The sequence below is a fragment of the Oncorhynchus keta genome, chromosome 20, assembly GCF_023373465.1.
Source record: "Oncorhynchus keta strain PuntledgeMale-10-30-2019 chromosome 20, Oket_V2, whole genome shotgun sequence".
Classification (NCBI taxonomy): domain Eukaryota; kingdom Metazoa; phylum Chordata; class Actinopteri; order Salmoniformes; family Salmonidae; genus Oncorhynchus; species Oncorhynchus keta.
Window position 1 is genome coordinate 45,711,480 of NC_068440.1, and position 21,135 is coordinate 45,732,614.

General features: G+C 45.6%; 1 protein-coding gene across 1 annotated transcript in view; it reads right to left on the bottom strand.

Moving 5' to 3' along the window:
- Positions 1 to 21,135, bottom strand: part of LOC118381542 (CUB and sushi domain-containing protein 2-like) — a 1,147,246-nt gene that overhangs the window by 1,033,006 nt on the left and 93,105 nt on the right. The window contains 1 exon segment of the mRNA XM_052473074.1: positions 14,804 to 15,020. Within this exon segment, the coding sequence (XP_052329034.1) occupies positions 14,804 to 15,020 (217 nt within the window).

Sequence of the window (21,135 nt, forward strand, 5' to 3'; positions counted from 1 at the left end):
CACCAGTCTACAGGAGCTTAGTGTTCAACTCTACAGGAGCTTAGTGTTCAACTCTACAGGAGCTTAGTGTTTAACTCTACAGGAGCTTAGTGTTCAACTCTAAGGGAGCTTAGTGTTCAACACAACACACACCACTCTACGGGAGCTTAGTGTTCAACACAACACACACCACTCTACGGAAGCTTAGTGTTCAACTCTACGGAAGCTTAGTGTTCAACTCTACAGGAACTTAGTGTTCAACTCTACAGGAACTTAGTGTTTAACTCTACGGAAGCTTAGTGTTCAACACAACACACACCACTCTACAGGAACTTAGTGTTTAACTCTACGGAAGCTTAGTGTTCAACACAATACACACCACTCTACGGAAGCTTAGTGTTCAACACAACACACACCACTCTACGGAAGCTTAGTGTTCAACACAATACACACCACTCTACGGAAGCTTAGTGTTCAACACAATACACACCACTCTACGGAAGCTTAGTGTTCAACACAATACACACCACTCTACAGGAGCTTAGTGTTCAACACGATACACACCACTCTACGGGAGCTTAGTGTTCAACTCTACAGGAGCTTAGTGTTCAACACGATACACACCACTCTACAGGAACTTAGTGTTCAACTCTACGGGAGCTTAGTGTTCAACTCTACAGGAGCTTAGTGTTCAACTCTACAGGAGCTTAGTGTTCAACTCTACAGGAGCTTAGTGTTCAACTCTATGGGAGCTTAGTGTTCAACTCTACAGGAGCTTAGTGTTCAACTCTATGGGAGCTTAGTGTTCAACACGATACACACCACTCTACAGGAACTTAGTGTTCAACTCTACAGGAGCTTAGTGTTCAACTCTACAGGAGCTTAGTGTTCAACTCTACAGGAGCTTAGTGTTCAACTCTATGGGAGCTTAGGGTTCAACACGACACACACCAGTCTACAGGAGCTTAGTGTTCAACACGATACACACCACTCTACGGGAGCTTAGTGTTCAACTCTATGGGAGCTTAGTGTTCAACATGACACACACCAGTCTACAGGAGCTTAGTGTTTAACTCTACGGGAGCTTAGTGTTCAACTCTACAGGAGCTTAGTGTTCAACACGATACACACCAGTCTACAGGAACTTAGTGTTTAACTCTATGGGAGCTTAGTGTTCAACATGACACACACCAGTCTACAGGAACTTAGTGTTTAACTCTATGGGAGCTTAGTGTTCAACTCTACGGGAGCTTAGTGTTCAACTCTACAGGAGCTTAGTGTTCAACTCTACAGGAGCTTAGTGTTCAACTCTATGGGAGCTTAGTGTTCAACTCTACAGGAGCTTAGTGTTCAACTCTACAGGAGCTTAGTGTTTAACTCTATGGGAGCTTAGTGTTCAACTCTACAGGAGCTTAGTGTTCAACTCTACAGGAGCTTAGTGTTCAACTCTATGGGAGCTTAGGGTTCAACACGACACACACCAGTCTACAGGAGCTTAGTGTTCAACACGATACACACCACTCTACGGGAGCTTAGTGTTCAACATGACACACACCAGTCTACAGGAGCTTAGTGTTCAACACGATACACACCACTCTATGGGAGCTTAGTGTTCAACATGACACACACCAGTCTACAGGAACTTAGTGTTTAACTCTATGGGAGCTTAGTGTTCAACTCTACGGGAGCTTAGTGTTCAACTCTACAGGAGCTTAGTGTTCAACTCTACAGGAGCTTAGTGTTCAACTCTATGGGAGCTTAGTGTTCAACTCTACAGGAGCTTAGTGTTCAACTCTACAGGAGCTTAGTGTTTAACTCTATGGGAGCTTAGTGTTCAACTCTACAGGAGCTTAGTGTTCAACTCTACAGGAGCTTAGTGTTCAACTCTATGGGAGCTTAGGGTTCAACACGACACACACCAGTCTACAGGAGCTTAGTGTTCAACACGATACACACCACTCTACGGAAGCTTAGTGTTCAACTCTACGGGATCTTAGTGTTCAAAACGACACACACACCACTCTACAGGTGCTTAGTGTTCAACTCTACGGGAGCTTAGTGTTCAACACGACACACACCACTCTATGGGAGCTTAGTGTTCAACTCTACGGGAGCTTAGTGTTCAACTCTACGGGAGCTTAGTGTTCAACTCTACGGGAGCTTAGTGTTCAACTCTACAGGAGCTTAGTGTTCAACTCTATGGGAGCTTAGTGTTCAACACGACGCAAACCAGTCTACGGGAGCTAGTGTTCAACACAACACACACCAGGCTACGGGAGCTTAGTGTTCAACACGATACACACCACTCTACGGGAGCTTAGTGTTCAACTCTACAGGAGCTTAGTGTTCAACACTATGGGAGCTTAGTGTTCAACACTACAGGAGCTTAGTGTTCAACACGATACACACCACTCTATGGGATCTTAGTGTTCAACTCTACAGGAGCTTAGTGTTCAACTCTACAGGAGCTTAGTGTTCAACTCTACGGGAGCTTAGTGTTCAACTCTATGGGAGCTTAGGGTTCAACACGATACACACCAGTCTACGGGAGCTTAGTGTTCTACACGATACACACCAGTCTACGGGAGCTTAGTGTTCAACACGATACACACCACTCTACAGTGGGGGAGAGAGTCGAAGCAGGATATGAGACAAGAGGAAAGGGGAGGAGAGGGGAGGAGAGGGGAGGAGAGGGGAGACAGGGAGGAGAGGGGAGGAGAGAGGAGGAGAGGGGAGGAGAGGGGAGGAGAGGGGAGACAGGGAGGAGAGGGGAGGAGAGGAGAGAGAGGAGAGGGGAGGAAAGGGGAGGAGAGGGGAGGAGAGGGGAGGAGAGGGGAGGAGAGGGGAGGAGAGGGGAGGAGAGAGGAGGAGAGGAGGAGAGGAGGGAGGAGAGGAGAGGAGAGGAGAGGAGAGGAGAGGAGAGGAGAGGAGAGGAGAGGAGAGGAGAGGAGAGGAGAGGAGAGGAGAGGAGAGTAGAGGAGAGGAGAGGAGAGGGAGGGAATGGTGTCAAGTTGTTGTTTTGAACACTGTTCCTGTAGAGTGGTGTGTATTGTGTTGATGGTCTTCCTTCTGGAAGGTTCTCCCAACTCCACAGAAGAACTCGTGAGCTCTGTCAGAGTGATCATTGTGTACTTGTTCACCTCCAATTACTCAGTTTGGCCGAGCGGCCAGCTCCAGGAAGAGTCTTGGTGGTTCCAAACTTCTTCCATATTAAGAATGATTGAGGCCAATCATTCTTGGGGACCTTCAATGCTGCAGAAATGTTTTGGTACCCTTCCCCAGATCTGCGCCTCGACATAATCCTGTCGGAGCTCTACGGACAATTACTTCAACCTCGTGGCTGTGTTTTTGCTCTGACATGCACTGGTAACTGTGGGACCTTATATAGACAGGTGTGTGCCTTTCCAAATCGTGTCCAATCAATTGAATTTACCACAGGTGGACTCTAATCAAGTTGTAGAAACATCTCAAGGATGATCAACGGAAACAGGATGCAACTGATCTCAATTTCAAGTCCCATAGCAAATAGTCTGAATACTTGTGTAAATAAAATTTTAAAAATTAAAAGGTTTTCACTTTGTCATTAGGAGGTATTCTGTGTGAATTGATGAGGACATTTAAAAAATAATAATCTATGTTTGAATAAGGCTGTAAATGTAACAAAACTGAAACAAATTAATGGGCCTAAAATACTATCTGAAGGCACTAGGCAATGGACCTCATGATATTATCACGATTCTTAGGTGCCGATATGATGCGTGATGCTATTCTAACGATGCTATTCTAACGATGCTATTCTAACAATGTTATTCTAACGAATGTGTGATGCTACTCTAACGATGCTATTCTAACGATGCTATTCTAACGAATGTGTGATGCTATTCTAACGATGCTATTCTAACGATGCTATTCTAACGAATGTGTGATGCTATTCTAACGATGCTATTCTAACGATGCTATTCTAACGAATGTGTGATGCTATTCTAACGATGCTATTCTAACGATGCTATTCTAACGAATGTGTGATGCTATTCTAACGATGCTATTCTAACGATGCTATTCTAACGATGCTATTCTAACGAATGTATGATGCTATTCTAACGATGCTAATCTAACAAAGCTATTCTGACGATGCTATTCTAACAATGCTATTCTAACGAATGTGTGATGCTATTCTAACGATGCTATTCTAACGAATGTATGATGCTATTCTAACGATGCTATTCTAACGAATGTATGATGCTATTCTAACAATGCTATTCTAACGAATGTGTGATGCTATTCTAACGATGCTATTCTAACGAATGTATGATGCTATTCTAACGATGCTAATCTAACAAAGCTATTCTGACGATGCTATTCTAACAATGCTATTCTAACGAATGTGTGATGCTATTCTAACGATGCTATTCTAACGATGCTATTCTAACGATGCTATTCTAACGAATGTGTGATGCTATTCTAACAATGCTATTGTAATGAATGTGTGATGCTATTCTAACGATGCTATTCTAACAATGCTATTCTAACGATGCTATTCTAACGAATGTGTGATGCTATTCTAACGATGCTATTCTAACCAATGTGTGACGCTATTCTTAACGATGCTATTCTAACCAATGTGTGATGCTATTCTAACGATGCCATTCTAAAGACTGTGTGATGCTATTCTAACGAATGTGTGATGCTATTCTAACGATGCTATTCTAACGATGCTATTCTAACGATGCTATTCTAACGATGCTATTCTAACGATTGTGTGATGCTATTCTAACAATGCTATTCTAACGAATGTGTGATGCTATTCTAACGAAAGTGTGATGCTATTCTAACGATGCTATTCTAACGATGCTATTCTAACGATGCTATTCTAACGAATGTGTGATGCTATTCTAACGATTGTGTGATGCTATTCTAACGATGCTATTCTAACGATGCTATTCTAACGATTGTGTGATGCTATTCTAACAATGCTATTCTAACGAATGTGTGATGCTATTCTAACGAAAGTGTGATGCTATTCTAACGATGCTATTCTAACGATGCTATTCTAACGATGCTATTCTAACGAATGTGTGATGCTATTCTAACGATTGTGTGATGCTATTCTAACGATGCTATTCTAATGATGCTATTCTAACGAATGTGTGATGCTATTCTAACGATGCTATTCTAACGAATGTATGATGCTATTCTAACGATGCTAATCTAACAAAGCTATTCTGACGATGCTATTCTAACGATGCTATTCTAACGAATGTGTGATGCTATTCTAACGATGCTATTCTAACGATGCTATTCTAATGAATGTGTGATGCTATTCTAACGATGCTATTCTAACGAATGTATGATGCTATTCTAACGATGCTAATCTAACAAAGCTATTCTGACGATGCTATTCTAACGATGTTATTCTAACGAATGTGTGATGCTATTCCAACAATGCTATTCTAATGAATGTGTGATGCTATTCTAACAATGCTATTCTAACAATGCTATTCTAACGATGCTATTCTAACGAATGTGTGATGCTATTCTAACAATGCTATTGTAATGAATGTGTGATGCTATTCTAACGATGCTATTCTAACAATGCTATTCTAACGATGCTATTCTAACGAATGTGTGATGCTATTCTAACGATGCTATTCTAACCAATGTGTGACGCTATTCTTAACAATGCTATTCTAACCAATGTGTGATGCTATTCTAACGAATGTGTGATGCTATTCTAACGATGCCATTCTAAAGATTGTGTGATGCTATTCTAACGAATGTGTGATGCTATTCTAACGATGCTATTCTAACGATTGTGTGATGCTATTCTAACAATGCTATTCTAACGAATGTGTGATGCTATTCTAACGAAAGTGTGATGCTATTCTAACGATGCTATTCTAACAATGCTATTCTAACGATGCTATTCTAACGATGCTATTCTAACAATGCTATTCTAACGAATGTGTGATGCTATTCTAACGAAAGTGTGATGCTATTCTAACGATGCTATTCTAACAATGCTATTCTAACGATGCTATTCTAACGATGCTATTCTAACAATGCTATTCTAACGATGCTATTCTAACGAATGTGTGATGCTATTCTAACGATGCTATTCTAACCAATGTGTGACGCTATTCTTAACGATGCTATTCTAACCAATGTGTGATGCTATTCTAACGATGCCATTCTAAAGATTGTGTGATGCTATTCTAACGAATGTGTGATGCTATTCTAACGATGCTATTCTAACGATTGTGTGATGCTATTCTAACAATGCTATTCTAACGAATGTGTGATGCTATTCTAACGAAAGTGTGATGCTATTCTAACGATGCTATTCTAACGATGCTATTCTAACGATGCTATTCTAACGATGCTATTCTAACGAATGTGTGATGCTATTCTAACGATTGTGTGATGCTATTCTAACGATGCTATTCTAACGATGCTATTCTAACGAATGTGTGATGCTATTCTAACGATGCTATTCTAACGAATGTATGATGCTATTCTAACGATGCTAATCTAACAAAGCTATTCTGACGATGCTATTCTAACGATGCTATTCTAACGAATGTGTGATGCTATTCTAACGATGCTATTCTAACGATGCTATTCTAATGAATGTGTGATGCTATTCTAACGATGCTATTCTAACGAATGTATGATGCTATTCTAACGATGCTAATCTAACAAAGCTATTCTGACGATGCTATTCTAACGATGCTATTCTAACGAATGTGTGATGCTATTCCAACAATGCTATTCTAATGAATGTGTGATGCTATTCTAACAATGCTATTCTAACAATGCTATTCTAACGATGCTATTCTAACGAATGTGTGATGCTATTCTAACAATGCTATTGTAATGAATGTGTGATGCTATTCTAACGATGCTATTCTAACAATGCTATTCTAACGATGCTATTCTAACGAATGTGTGATGCTATTCTAACGATGCTATTCTAACCAATGTGTGACGCTATTCTTAACAATGCTATTCTAACCAATGTGTGATGCTATTCTAACGAATGTGTGATGCTATTCTAACGATGCTATTCTAACGATTGTGTGATGCTATTCTAACAATGCTATTCTAACGAATGTGTGATGCTATTCTAACGAAAGTGTGATGCTATTCTAACGATGCTATTCTAACAATGCTATTCTAACGATGCTATTCTAACGATGCTATTCTAACAATGCTATTCTAACGATGCTATTCTAACGATGCTATTCTAACGATGCTATTCTAACGAATGTGTGATGTCATTCTAACGATGCTATTCTAATGAATGTATGATGCTATTCTAACGAATGTGTGATGCTATTCTAACGATGCTATTCTAACGATTGTGTGATGCTATTCTAACAATGCTATTCTAACGATGCTATTCTAACGATGCTATTCTAACGATGCTATTCTAACGAATGTGTGATGTCATTCTAACGATGCTATTCTAATGAATGTATGATGCTATTCTAACGAATGTGTGATGCTATTCTAACGATGCTATTCTAACGATTGTGTGATGCTATTCTAACGATGCTATTCTAACGAATGTATGATGCTATTCTAACGATGCTATTCTAACGAATGTATGATGCTATTCTAACGAATGTGTGATGCTATTCTAACGAAAGTGTGATGCTATTCTAACGATGCTATTCTAACGAAAGTGTGATGCTATTCTAACGATGCTATTCTAACAATGCTATTCTAACGATGCTATTCTAACGATGCTATTCTAACGATGCTATTCTAATGAATGTGTGATGGCATTCTAACGATGCTATTCTAACGAATGTGTGATGCTATTCTAACGATGCTATTCTAACGAATGTGTGATGCTATTCTAACGATGCTATTCTAACGAATGTATGATGCTATTCTAACAATGCTATTCTAACGATGCTATTCTAACGAATGTGTGATGCTATTCTAACGATGCTATTCTAACGAATGTGTGATGCTATTCTAACGATGCTATTCTCACGAATGTATGATGCTATTCTAACAATGCTATTCTAACAATGCTATTCTAACGAATGTGTGATGCTATTCTAACGATGCTATTCTAACGAATGTGTGATGCTATTCTAACGATGCTATTCTAACCAATGTATGATGCTATTCTAACAATGCTATTCTAACGATGCTATTCTAACGAATGTATGATGCTATTCTAACGATGCTATTCTAACGAATGTATGATGCTATTCTAATGATGCTATTCTAACGAATGTGTGATGCTATTCTAACGATGCTATTCTAACGAATGTATGATGCTATTCTAACGATGCTAATCTAACAAAGCTATTCTAACAATGCTATTCTAACGAATGTGTGATGCTATTCTAACGATGCTATTCTAACGAATGTGTGATGCTATTCTAACGATGCTATTCTAACCAATGTATGATGCTATTCTAACAATGCTATTCTAACGATGTTATTCCAACGAAAGTATGATGCTATTCTAACGATGCTATTCTAAAGATTGTGTGATGCTACTCTATCGATGCTATTCTAACAATTCTATATGTATTGGCATATCAATACCCGGATTTCATTGCGATTTGATGTTCCAAACACTAGATGTTTGGCCTTCTAGGCAGCGTTCCTCTGTCCAGTGTCTGTGTTCTTGTTGCCCATCTTAAACTTTTATTTTTATTGGCCAGTCTGAGATATGGCTTTTACTTTGCAACTCTGCCTAGAAGGCCAGCATACCGGAGTCGCCTCTTCACTGTTGACGTTGAGACTGGTGTTTTGTGGGTACTATTTTATGAAGCTGCCAGTTGAGGACTTGTGAGGCGTCTGTTTCTCAAACTAGACACTCTGATGTACTTGTCCTCTCCCTCAGTTGTGTACTGGGGCCTCCCACTCCTCCTTCAATTCTGGTTAGAGCCAGTTTGCTCTGTTCTGTGAAGGGAGTAGTTCACAGCGTTGTACGAGATCTTAAGTTTCTTGGCAATTTCTCACATGGAATAGCCTTAATTTTTCAGAACAAGAATAGACTGACGAGCTTCAGAAGAAATTTCTTTGTTTCTAGTCATTTTGAGCCTGTAATCGAACCCACAAATGCTGATGCTCCAGATACTCAACTAGTCTAAAGAAGGCCAGTTTTATTGCTTCTTTAACAGTTTTCAGCTGTGCTAACATACTTGTAAAAGGGTTTTCTAATGATCAATGAGCCTTTTAAAATGATAAACTTGGATTAGCTAACACAACGTGCTATTAGAGAGCGAGAGAGAGATGAGGGAGAGAGAGATAGAGAGAGTGAGAGAGAGAGAGCAAGGGAGCGAGAGAGAGATGAGGGAGAGAGAGAAATAGAGGGAGTGAGAGAGAGAAAGAGCAAGGGAGCGAGATAGAGAGAGCAAGAGAGAGAGAGTGAGAGATAGGCGAGAGAGACAAGGGAGAGAGAGAGAGAGAGAGAGAGAGAGAGAGAGAGAGAGAGAGAGACGAGGGAGAGAGAGAGAAAGAGAGAGAGCGAGAGCGAGAGAGAGCCCTGGGAGAGAGAGAGAGCGAGACAGAGACCTGGGAGTGAGAGAGAGAGACAGAGAGAGACAGAGAGACAGAGAGAGAGAGAGAGAAGGAGAGAGTGAGAGACCTGGGAAAGAGAGAGACAGGGAGAGACAGAGAGAGAGAGAGAGAGAGAGAGAGAGAGAGAGAGAGAGAGAGAGAGAGAGAGAGAGAGAGAGAGAGAGAGAGAGAGAGAGAGAAAGAGCAAGGGAGCGAGATAGAGAGAGCAAGAGAGAGAGAGTGAGAGATAGGCGAGAGAGACAAGGGAGAGAGAGAGAGAGAGAGACGAGGGAGAGAGAGAGAAAGAGAGAGAGCGAGAGCGAGAGAGAGCCCGGGGAGAGAGAGAGAACGAGACAGAGACCTGGGAGTGAGAGAGAGAGACAGAGAGAGACAGAGAGACAGAGAGAGAGAGAGACAGAGAGATGAGAAAGAGAGAGAGAGAGATAGAGAGACCTGGGAGAGAGAGAGAAAGAGAGAGAACGAGAGAGAGACCTGGGAGAGAGAGAGAAGGAGAGAGTGAGAGACCTGGGAAAGAGAGAGACAGGGAGAGACAGAGAGAGAGAGAGAGAGAGAGACCTGGGAGCGAGAGAGAAAGAGAGAGAAAGAGACTGGCATGCCACAGAGGGGGGGATCAGAAACAAAGAGAAAAAATGAAAGATAAAAACCTCCTCTCTATCTACGTTTGGTGACCACAGAGCCTCTAATGTGTGTACGGCGTTCCTGTGTGTGTTTAAAGACCAGCCAAGACAATGTCACGCCTGCCAACAGCTAGAAAGGCTTTGGTAAAGGAAGTTCTATCTTAAGATGAGGCCTCTCTCTCTCTATATAGGCTTACATAGCATATTTCTAAAAAAAACCTCTGAGGTCGTGCCACACCAACCCAATTGAAGTGTTCAGCAATTGAGTGGCTATGAGAGAGGATGTGGAGACAGGACATTTCATCCCTATTCTGACTGGTCCACTTGTACTGTAAATCAACAACACAGACGCTCCAATACATTGATTCCCTCCAGCTTTCAAACCCTCCCTGACCCAGAATGGACCCGTTTTACAGTCTGGGGCAATACTCTATAGCACTTAGTGCTACTGCAGACTGATGTTAGTGCTACTGCAGACTGCAGACTGATGTTAGTGCTACTGCAGACTGATGTTAGTGCTACTGCCCACTACAGACTGATGTTAGTGCTACTGCCCACTGCAGACTGAAGTTAGTGCTACTGCCCACTGCAGACTGATGTTAGAGCTACTGCCCACTGCAGACTGAAGTTAGTGCTACTGCCCACTGCAGACTGATGTTAGAGCTACTGCCCACTGCAGACTGATGTTAGTGCTACTGCAGACTAATGTTAGTGCTACTGCCCACTACAGACTGATGTTAGTGCTACTGCCCACTGCAGACTGATGTTAGTGCTACTGTCCACTGCAGACTGATGTTAGTGCTACTGCAGACTGATATTAGTGCTACTGCCCACTGCAGACTGATGTTAGTGCTACTGCAGACTGATGTTAGTGCTACTGCCCACTGCAGACTGATGTTAGTGCTACTGCCCACTGCAGACTGATGTTAGTGCTACTGCCCACTACAGACTGATGTTAGTGCTACTGCCAACTGCAGACTGATGTTAGTGCTACTGCCCACTGCAGACTGATGTTAGTGCTGCTGTCCACTACAGACTGATGTTAGTGCTACTGCAGACGGATGTTAGTGCTACTGCCCACTGCAGACTGATGTTAGTGCTGCTGTCCACTGCAGACTGATGTTAGAGCTACTGCCCACTGCAGACTGAAGTTAGTGCTACTGCCCACTGCAGACTGATGTTAGAGCTACTGCCCACTGCAGACTGATGTTAGTGCTACTGCAGACTGATGTTAGTGCTACTGCCCACTACAGACTGATGTTAGTGCTACTGCCCACTGCAGACTGATGTCAGTGCTACTGCCGACTGCAGACTGATGTTAGTGCTACTGCCTACTGCAGACTGATGTTAGTGCTACTGCAGACTGATGTTTGTGCTACTGCAGACTGATATTAGTGCTACTGCCCACTGCAGACTGATGTCAGTGCTACTGCCGACTGCAGACTGATGTTAGTGCTACTGCCTACTGCAGACTGATGTTAGTGCTACTGCAGACTGATGTTTGTGCTACTGCAGACTGATATTAGTGCTACTGCCCACTGCAGACTGATGTCAGTGCTACTGCCGACTGCAGACTGATGTTAGTGCTACTGCCTACTGCAGACTGATGTTAGTGCTACTGCAGACTGATGTTTGTGCTACTGCAGACTGATATTAGTGCTACTGCCCACTGCAGACTGATGTCAGTGCTACTGCCAACTGCAGACTGATGTTAGTACTACTGCCCACTGCAGACTGATGTTAGTGCTACTGCCGACTGCAGACTGATGTTAGTGCTACTGCCCACTGCAGACTGATGTCAGTGCTACTGCCCACTGCAGACTGATGTTAGTGCTACTGCCCACTACAGACTGATGTTAGAGCTACTGCCCACTACAGACTGATGTTAGTGCTACTGCCCACTGCAGACTGATGTTAGTGCTACTGCCCACTACAGACTGATGTTAGTGCTACTGCCCACTACAGACTGATGTTAGTGCTACTGCCCACTACAGACTGATGTTAGTGCTACTGCCCACTGCAGACTGATGTTAGTGCTACTGCCTACTGCAGACTGATGTTAGTGCTACTGCAGACTGATGTTAGTGCTACTGCAGACTGATATTAGTGCTACTGCCCACTGCAGACTGATGTTAGTGCTACTGCCCACTGCAGACTGATGTTAGTGCTACTGCCCACTGCAGACTGATGTTAGTGCTACTGCCCACTACAGACTGATGTTAGTGCTACTGCCCACTGCAGACTGATGTTAGTGCTACTGCCCACTGCAGACTGATGTTAGTGCTACTGCCCACTGCAGACTGATGTTAGTGCTACTGCCCACTACAGACTGATGTTAGTGCTACTGCCCACTACAGACTGATGTCAGTGCTACTGCTGACTGCAGACTGATGTTAGTGCTACTGCCCACTGCAGACTGATGTTAGTGCTACTGCCCACTGCAGACTGATGTTAGTGCTACTGCCCACTGCAGACTGATGTCAGTGCTACTGCCTACTACAGACTGATGTTAGAGCTACTGCCCACTGCAGACTGATGTTAGTGCTACTGCCCACTACAGACTGATGTTAGTGCTACTGCCTACTACAGACTGATGTTAGTGCTAATGCCCACTGCAGACTGATGTTAGTGCTACTGCCTAATACAGACTGATGTTAGTGCTAATGCCCACTGCAGACTGATGTTAGTGCTACTGCCTACTGCAGACTGATGTTAGTGCTACTGCCCACTACAGACTGATGTTAGTGCTACTGCCCACTACAGGCTGATGTTAGTGCTACTGCCCACTACAGACTGATGTTAGTGCTACTGCCTACTACAGACTGATGTTAGTGCTAATGCCCACTGCAGACTGATGTTAGTGCTACTGCCTACCATAGACTGATGTTAGTGCTACTGCCCACTACAGACTGATATTAGTGCTACTGCCTACTACAGATTGATGTTAGTGCTACTGCAGACTGATGTTAGTGCTACTGCCCACTACAGACTGATGTTAGTGCTACTGCCTACTACAGATTGATGTTAGTGCTACTGCAGACTGATGTTAGTGCTACTGCCCACTACAGACTGATGTTAGTGCTACTGCCTACTACAGACTGATGTTAGTGCTACTGCCCACTGCAGACTGATGTTAGTGCTACTGCAGACTGATGTTAGTGCTACTGCCCACTACAGACTGATGTTAGAGCTACTGCCCACTACAGACTGATGTTAGTGCTACTGCCCACTGCAGACTGATGTTAGTCCTACTGCCCACTGCAGACTGATGTTAGTGCTACTGCCCACTGCAGACTGATGTTAGTGCTACTGCCCACTGCAGACTGATGTTAGTGCTACTGCCCACTGCAGACTGATGTTAGTGCTACTGCCCACTACAGACTGATGTTAGTGCTACTGCCCACTACAGACTGATGTTAGTGCTACTGTCCACTGCAGACTGATGTTAATTAGTGCTAATCCAAAAGGCCAGTCTAATCTCTAGTTCCCTACTCTGAACACTGACCTCACTGGGAGATATGATATATCATCACTTTTTTAAATCAACTCACATTGCAGATACTAGTGTCAACTAAATGCATCAGGAAGACATTAATCCACCTGGCCAAGGAAAACTCCTGTCTATATTAAGCCCAACAGTGTTATCCCAAATAATCCACGTTCATCATTCTGACCTGGTCCGAAGGTTCCCCGGGCTGGAAGACATTAATCCACCTGGCCAAGGAAAACTCCTGTCTATATTAAGCCCAACAGTGTTATCCCAAATAATCCACGTTCATCATTCTGACCTGGTCCGAAGGTTCCCCGGGCTGGAAGACATTAATCCACCTGGCCAAGGAAAACTCCTGTCTATATTAAGCCCAACAGTGTTATCCCAAATCATTCATAATTCTGACCTGGTCCGAAGGTTCCCCGGGCTGGAAGACATTAATCCACCTGGCCAAGGAAAACTCCTGTCTATATTAAGCCCAACAGTGTTATCCCAAATAATCCACGTTCATCATTCTGACCTGGTCTGAAGGTTCCCCGGGCTGGAAGACATTAATCCACCTGGCCAAGGAAAACTCCTGTCTATATTAAGCCCAACAGTGTTATCCCAAATCATTCATAATTCTGACCTGGTCCGAAGGTTCCCCGGGCTGGAAGACATTAATCCACCTGGCCAAGGAAAACTCCTGTCTATATTAAGCCCAACAGTGTTATCCCAAATCATTCATAATTCTGACCTGGTCCGAAGGTTCCCCGGGCTGGGAGACATTAATCCACCTGGCCAAGGAAAACTCCTGTCTATATTAAGCCCAACAGTGTTATCCCAAATCATCCATAATTCTGACCTGGTCCGAAGGTTCCCCGGGCTGGGAGACATTAATCCACCTGGCCAAGGAAAACTCCTGTCTATATTAAGCCCAACAGTGTTATCCCAAATCATCCATAATTCTGACCTGGTCCGAAGGTTCCCCGGGCTGGGAGACATTAATCCACCTGGCCAAGGAAAACTCCTGTCTATATTAAGCCCAACAGTGTTATCCCAAATCATTCATAATTCTGACCTGGTCCGAAGGTTCCCCGGGCTGGAAGACATTAATCCACCTGGCCAAGGAAAACTCCTGTCTATATTAAGCCCAACAGTGTTATCCCAAATCATCCATAATTCTGACCTGGTCCGAAGGTTCCCCGGGCTGGGCGGACCGTCGTAGACAGACAGCATGTCGAAGTCTTCCTCTAGAGCGAAACCTTGGAACACCAGCTGTATCCTGTTGTGTTCTGCTGCCAGGATCACCCACGTACAGTTGGCATAGTTGGGGTAACCGTACGGGTAGCCGGGGCTCTCTATCGTACCGTTGGGGCTCTGGAGAGAATAACTGCAGTTCTGAGCTGTTGGGGTGGGGAGAGGGGGAGAGGGGGAGAGGAGGAGGGGAGGGAGAGGTGGGGAGAGGGGAGAGGGGGAGGAGAGGGGAGGGGGGAGAGGGGGAGGAGAGGGAGAGGGGGGAGGGGAGAGAGGGTGGGAGGGGAGAGGGGAGGAGAGGGAGAGGGGTGGGAGGGAGAGGGTGGGGAAGGGAGAGGGGAGAGGGGGAGAGGGGAAGGAGAGGGTGGGGAGAGGGGAGAGGGGAGGGAAGGAGAGGGTGGGGAGAGGGAGAGAGGAGGGGAAGGGAGAGGGTGGAGGGAAGGGGGAGGGGGGGAGAGGGGGGAGAGGGGAGGGGAGAGGGTGGGGAGAGGGGGAGAGGGGGAGGGGGAAGGGAGAGGGGTGGGGAGAGGGGGAGAGGGGGAGGGGGAAGGGAGAGGGTGGGGAGAGGGGGAGAGGGGGAGGGGGAAGGGAGAGGGTGGGGAGAGGGGGGGGGAGGGGGAGGGAGAGGGTGGGGAGAGGGGAAGGGGGAGGGGGTGGGAGAGGGTGGGGAGGGGGAGGGGGGGAAGGGAGAGGGTGGGGAGAGGGGGGAGGGGGAGGGGGAAGGGAGGGGGAGAGGGGGGGAGAGGGGGGAGGGGAAGGGGGGGAGGGAAGGGAGAGGGGGAGAGGGGGGAGGGGGAAGGGAAGGGAGAGGGGGGGGAGGGGGGGGAAGGGAGGGGGAGGGGGGGAGAAGGAGAGGGTGGGGAGAGGGGGAGGGGGAAGGGGGGAGAGGGGGAGGGGGGAGGGGAGAGGGGTGGGGAGAGGGGGGAGAGGGGGAGAGGGAAGAGGGAGAGGGTGGGGAGAGGGGGAGGGGAAGGGGAGAGGGTGGGGGAGAGGGGGGGAGGGGGGGGAGGGGGAGAGGGGGGAGAGGGTGGGAGAGGGGGAGGGGGAAGGGAGAGGGTGGGGAGGGGGGGGGGAGAAGGAGGGGGGAGAGGGGGAGGGGGAAGGGGGAAGAGGGGGGAGGGGGGAGGGGGAGGGAGGGGAGGGTGGGGAGAGGGTGGGGAGAGGGTGGGGAGGGGAGGGGGAAGGGAGAGGGTGGGGAGAGGGGGGGAGAGGGAAAAAGGATGGAGAAAATGTTGTTAGCAAAGTCGACTCAACGTTTACTAAGTAAACATTAAAGAGATATTTGCAGTTGAAATAACAACAAACCGACACCCTGTTTCGGTAAGAAGCTGAGGGATGAGAAACGTAATCACTCTGAACATTCACACACAAGTTAACAAACAGATGTATTACAGTGCATCACTACTACTGCCTTCATGAAACCGAGAAGTCCTGTCACCCTGAATGCTTTCTCGGTCAGTGGTTTAATCTGTGCTTTTTGTTTTTAGTATGCTGTGTTGCATTACAAACAAGTAAGCTTATAAACACACACACACACACACACACACACACACACACACACACACACACACACACACACACACACACACACACACACACACACACACACACACACACACACACACACACACACACACACACACACACACACACACTGTGACGACCCTGCCACTCTGTCTGCCGTATTCTCTCTTTGTTCTTGTTTCCTTATTAGGATGCCGGTGGGCAGAGTTGGGAGGGTCGTCAGCTACATGGGAAACACCTGGGCCCGGTGTCTCCCAGGATAAATACACCACTTCCCCATTCATGGAGGAGACTCTCTCCATGCAGACACACCTGGGCCAGGTGTCTCCCAGGATAAATACACCAGTTCCCCATTCAGGGAGGAGACTCTCTCCATGCAGACACACCTGGGCCCAGTGTCTCCCAGGATAAATACACCACTTCCCCATTCATGGAGGAGACTCTCTCCATGCAGACACACCTGGGCCAGGTGCCTCCCAGGATAAATACACCACTTCCCCATTCATGGAGGAGACTCTCTCCATGCAGACACACCTGGGCCAGGTGCCTCCCAGGATAAATACACCACTTCCCCATTCAGGGAGGAGACTCTCTCCATGCAGACACACCTGGGCCCAGTGTCTTCCAGGATAAATACACCACTTCCCCATTCAGGGAGGAGACTCTCTCCATGCAGACACACCTGGGCCAGGTGCCTCTCAGGATAAATACACCACTTCCCCATTTATGGAGGAGACTCTCTCCATGCAGACACACCTGGGCCCAGTGTCTCCCAGGATAAATACACCACTTCCCCATGCATGGAGGAGACTCTCTCCATGCAGACACACCTGGGCCCAGTGTCTCCCAGGATAAATACACCACTTCCCCATTCATGGAGGAGACTCTCTCCATGCAGACACACCTGGGCCCAGTGTCTCCCAGGATAAATACACCACTTCCCCATTTATGGAGGAGACTCTCTCCATGCAGACACACCTGGGCCCGGTGCCTCCCAGGATAAATACACCACTTCCCCATTCATGGAGGAGACTCTCTCCATGCAGACACACCTGGGCCAGGTGCCTCCCAGGATAAATACACCACTTCCCCATTCATGGAGGAGACTCTCTCCATGCAGACACACCTGGGCCCGGTGCCTCCCAGGATAAATACACCACTTCCCCATTCATGGAGGAGTCTCTCTCCACGCAGACACACCTGGGCCCGGTGCCTCCCAGGATAAATACACCACTTCCCCATTCAGGGAGGAGACTCTCTCCATGCAGAACCACCTGGGCCAGGTGCCTCCCAGGATAAATACACCACTTCCCCATTCATGGAGGAGACTCTCTCCATGCAGACACACCTGGGCCCAGTGTCTCCCAGGATAAATACACCACTTCCCCATTCATGGAGGAGACTCTCTCCATGCAGACACACCTGGGCCAGGTGCCTCCCAGGATAAATACACCACTTCCCATTCATGGAGGAGACTCTCTCCATGCAGACACACCTGGGCCCGGTGTCTCCCAGGATAAATACACCTCTTCCCCATTCATGGAGGAGACTCTCTCCATGCAGACACACCTGGGCCCAGTGCCTCCCAGGATAAATACACCACTTCCCCATTCATGGAGACTCTCTCCATGCAGACACACCTGGGCCTGGTGTCTCCCAGGATAAATACACCTCTTCCCCATTCAGGGAGGAGTCCCTCTCCATGCAGAACCACCTGGGCCAGGTGCATGTCCAAGATGTTCAAATGTTCATCGATGACCAGCATGGTCCAATAATAATACATAAAGTAAGTGTAAAAAAGGTTTAGAAAGGCCTACATTTATTTATATATATATATATATATATATATATATATATATATATATATATATATATTGTATTAACTTCATAATTAGTGGGAGTCATTACTAACGATTATGAGCTTTTGTTTTGCTCATTTATTCTATCAAACGTTTCCATATTTCCTCTTTTCCCAGTTGATAATGTGCTGTAGGCTGTAGCTGTTTGTTGTCTGGTTTCTCTGTCCAGTTAATGTTGATAACCTCAGAACATGTTAAATGTAGGAAAGTGCCCAGCTTGGCTTCTGTCATTCGTCTGCACCTCAAACGGTAAATCAACAAAGTCCTTTTTTAGCATTTTTAAAACATTTTTGTATTTTTTTTTTTACATCCATTCAAATGATAATAATCGTTCCAATCCTCTCCCAATCTATACTCATCCTCGCTGATCAATAGGCTATGGCTACTCAGCCTCGCTGATCAATAGGCTATGGACATGTTGAGGGGGTTTGTTTCTATTTGTCAATGATTCATGTCCATTTCATCTTCAGACTACAGCTCAGCTGTCCCCGTCACATGTTCGTTCGACGATGTACTTTCAGAAGGATTTTACATAGGTTAATAATGGGAAGGAAAAACATTTGCTTGTGCCTGGTATATGCCAGTGGCTTTGATTGACAAGTGTTTTTTACAAAGGCATTTGTGAGTTGATTGTCTCTTTCTAGGCGTATATATGTCCATTCAGAACGTTTCCTAAAGTAACATGTCTGGACTCCCTCTCTTTAATAAGAATTAAATGCTCCTGTCGTAATTTAATCTTGTAAAGAGGCCTGTTTTCAGTAGCTACCTTATCTCTGTCATTACGGCATCCTCTCTTTGAAGAACAGTGGGAATCACCGCAGCGTTAAGTCTTTGTTGTTGTGAGTAGCAAGGGGAGGGGCTTGGTGTCTGGAGGAGGGGCATGGTGTCTGGGGGAGGGGCTTGGTGTCTGGAGGAGGGGCTTGGTGTCTGGGGGAGAGGCTTGGTGTCTGGAGGAGGGGCAAGGTGTCTGGGGGAGGGGCTTGGTGTCTGGAGGAGGGGCTTGATGTCTGGGGGAGGGGCTTGGTGTCTGGAGGAGGGGTATGGCGTCTGGAGGAGAGGCTTGGTGTCTGGAGGAGGGGCTTGGTGTCTGGGGGAGAGGCTTGGTGTCTGGAGGAGGGGCATGTGGAACATCGCACTAAAGAATACATCTGAGCTAATCCATATTTGATATGTTGCCCAGCCCGACATTGGAGTGCTAATCGGTAGTCCTCCCACTTCTCCACACTTCTATCGACACACTACATCTATTTTTACACCTCCACTGACACTCTCTCTCCATTAACCATCAATACAGAGAGAGAGAGAGAGAGAGAGAGACAGAGATAGAGACAGAGATAGAGACAGAGAGAGAGAGAGAGAGAGAGAGAGAGAGAGAGAGAGAGAGAGAGAGAGAGAGAGAGAGAGAGAGAGAGAGACAGAGAGAGAGAGAGAGACAGAGAGAGAGAGAGAGACAGAGGGAGAGAGAGAGAGAGAGAGAGAGAGAGAGAGAGAGAGAGAGAGAGAGAGAGAGAGAGAGAGAGAGAGAGAGAGACAGAGAGAGAGAGAGAGAGAGAGAGAGACAGAGAGAGACAGAGAGAGAGAGAGAGACAGAGAGACAGAGAGAGAGAGAGAGAGAGAGAGAGAGAGAGACAGAGAGAGAGAGAGACAGAGAGAGAGAGAGAGACAGAGAGAGAGAGAGAGACAGAGGGAGAGAGAGAGAGAGAGAGAGAGAGAGAGAGAGAGAGAGAGAGAGAGAGAGCAGAGAGAGAGAGAGAGAGACAGAGAGAGAGAGAGAGAGAGAGAGAGACAGAGAGAGAGAGAGAGACAGAGAGACAGAGAGAGAGAGAGAGAGAGAGAGAGAGAGAGACAGAGAGAGAGAGAGAGAGACAGAGAGAGAATAAGTGAAGAGGAGATGAGGTCATTGTAATAACATGATGGGCAGCCCACCCACTCAAGGCTGCATTCATTTTCCTCCGCTGTTGCATATTTGTCTATGACAAAATATTGTCGTCAATATGAAATGTGGTCTCATATGCCTCAGTTGGTAGAGCACCATGCATTCCACGACCAGATTGTGGGTTCAAATCCCGGGGCCACCCGTACGTAAAATGGATGTCTGCAAGTCTCTTCGGATAAAAGTGACTGTTAAATTACATACATTTTGGGTTTTCTTTATTTTCTAGAAATAACAAATATGGATTCATGTAGTAATCAAAAAAGTGTTAAACAAATCAAAATGTATTTAATATTTGAGATTCTTCAAAGTAGCCACAATTTCCTCGCAGAACCCCGTTCAAAGTCAAAGTATTGGAGTGACCATCACAAAGCCCTGACCTCAATCCCATAGAAAGTTTGTGGGCAGAACTGAAAAGGTGTGTGTGATCAAGGAGGCCTAGAAACCTGATTCAGTTACACCAGCTCTGTCAGGAGGAATGGGCAAAAATTCACCCAGCTTATTGTGCGAAGCTTGTGGAAGGCTACCTGAAACGTTTGACCCAAGTTAAACACTTTAAAGGTACTGGGATGTGATGAAATGAATAAAAGCTGAAATAAGTCATTCTCTCTACTTTTATTCTGACATTTCACATTCTTAAAATAAAGTGTTGATCCTAACTGACCTAATACAGGGAATTTTTACTAGGATTAAATGTCAGGAATTGTGAAAAACTGAGTTTAAATGTATTTGGCTAAAGTGTATGTAAACTTCTGACTTCAACTGTATATCTATCTCTCTCCCACTCTATCTCTGTCTCTCCCTCTATCTCCATCTCTGTCTCTCTCTCTCCATCTCTCTCCCACTCTATCTCTGTCTCTCTCTCTCTGTCTCTCCCTCTATCTCCATCTCTGTCTCTCTCTCTCTGTCTCTCCCTCTATCTCCATCTATGTCTCTCTCTCTGTCTCT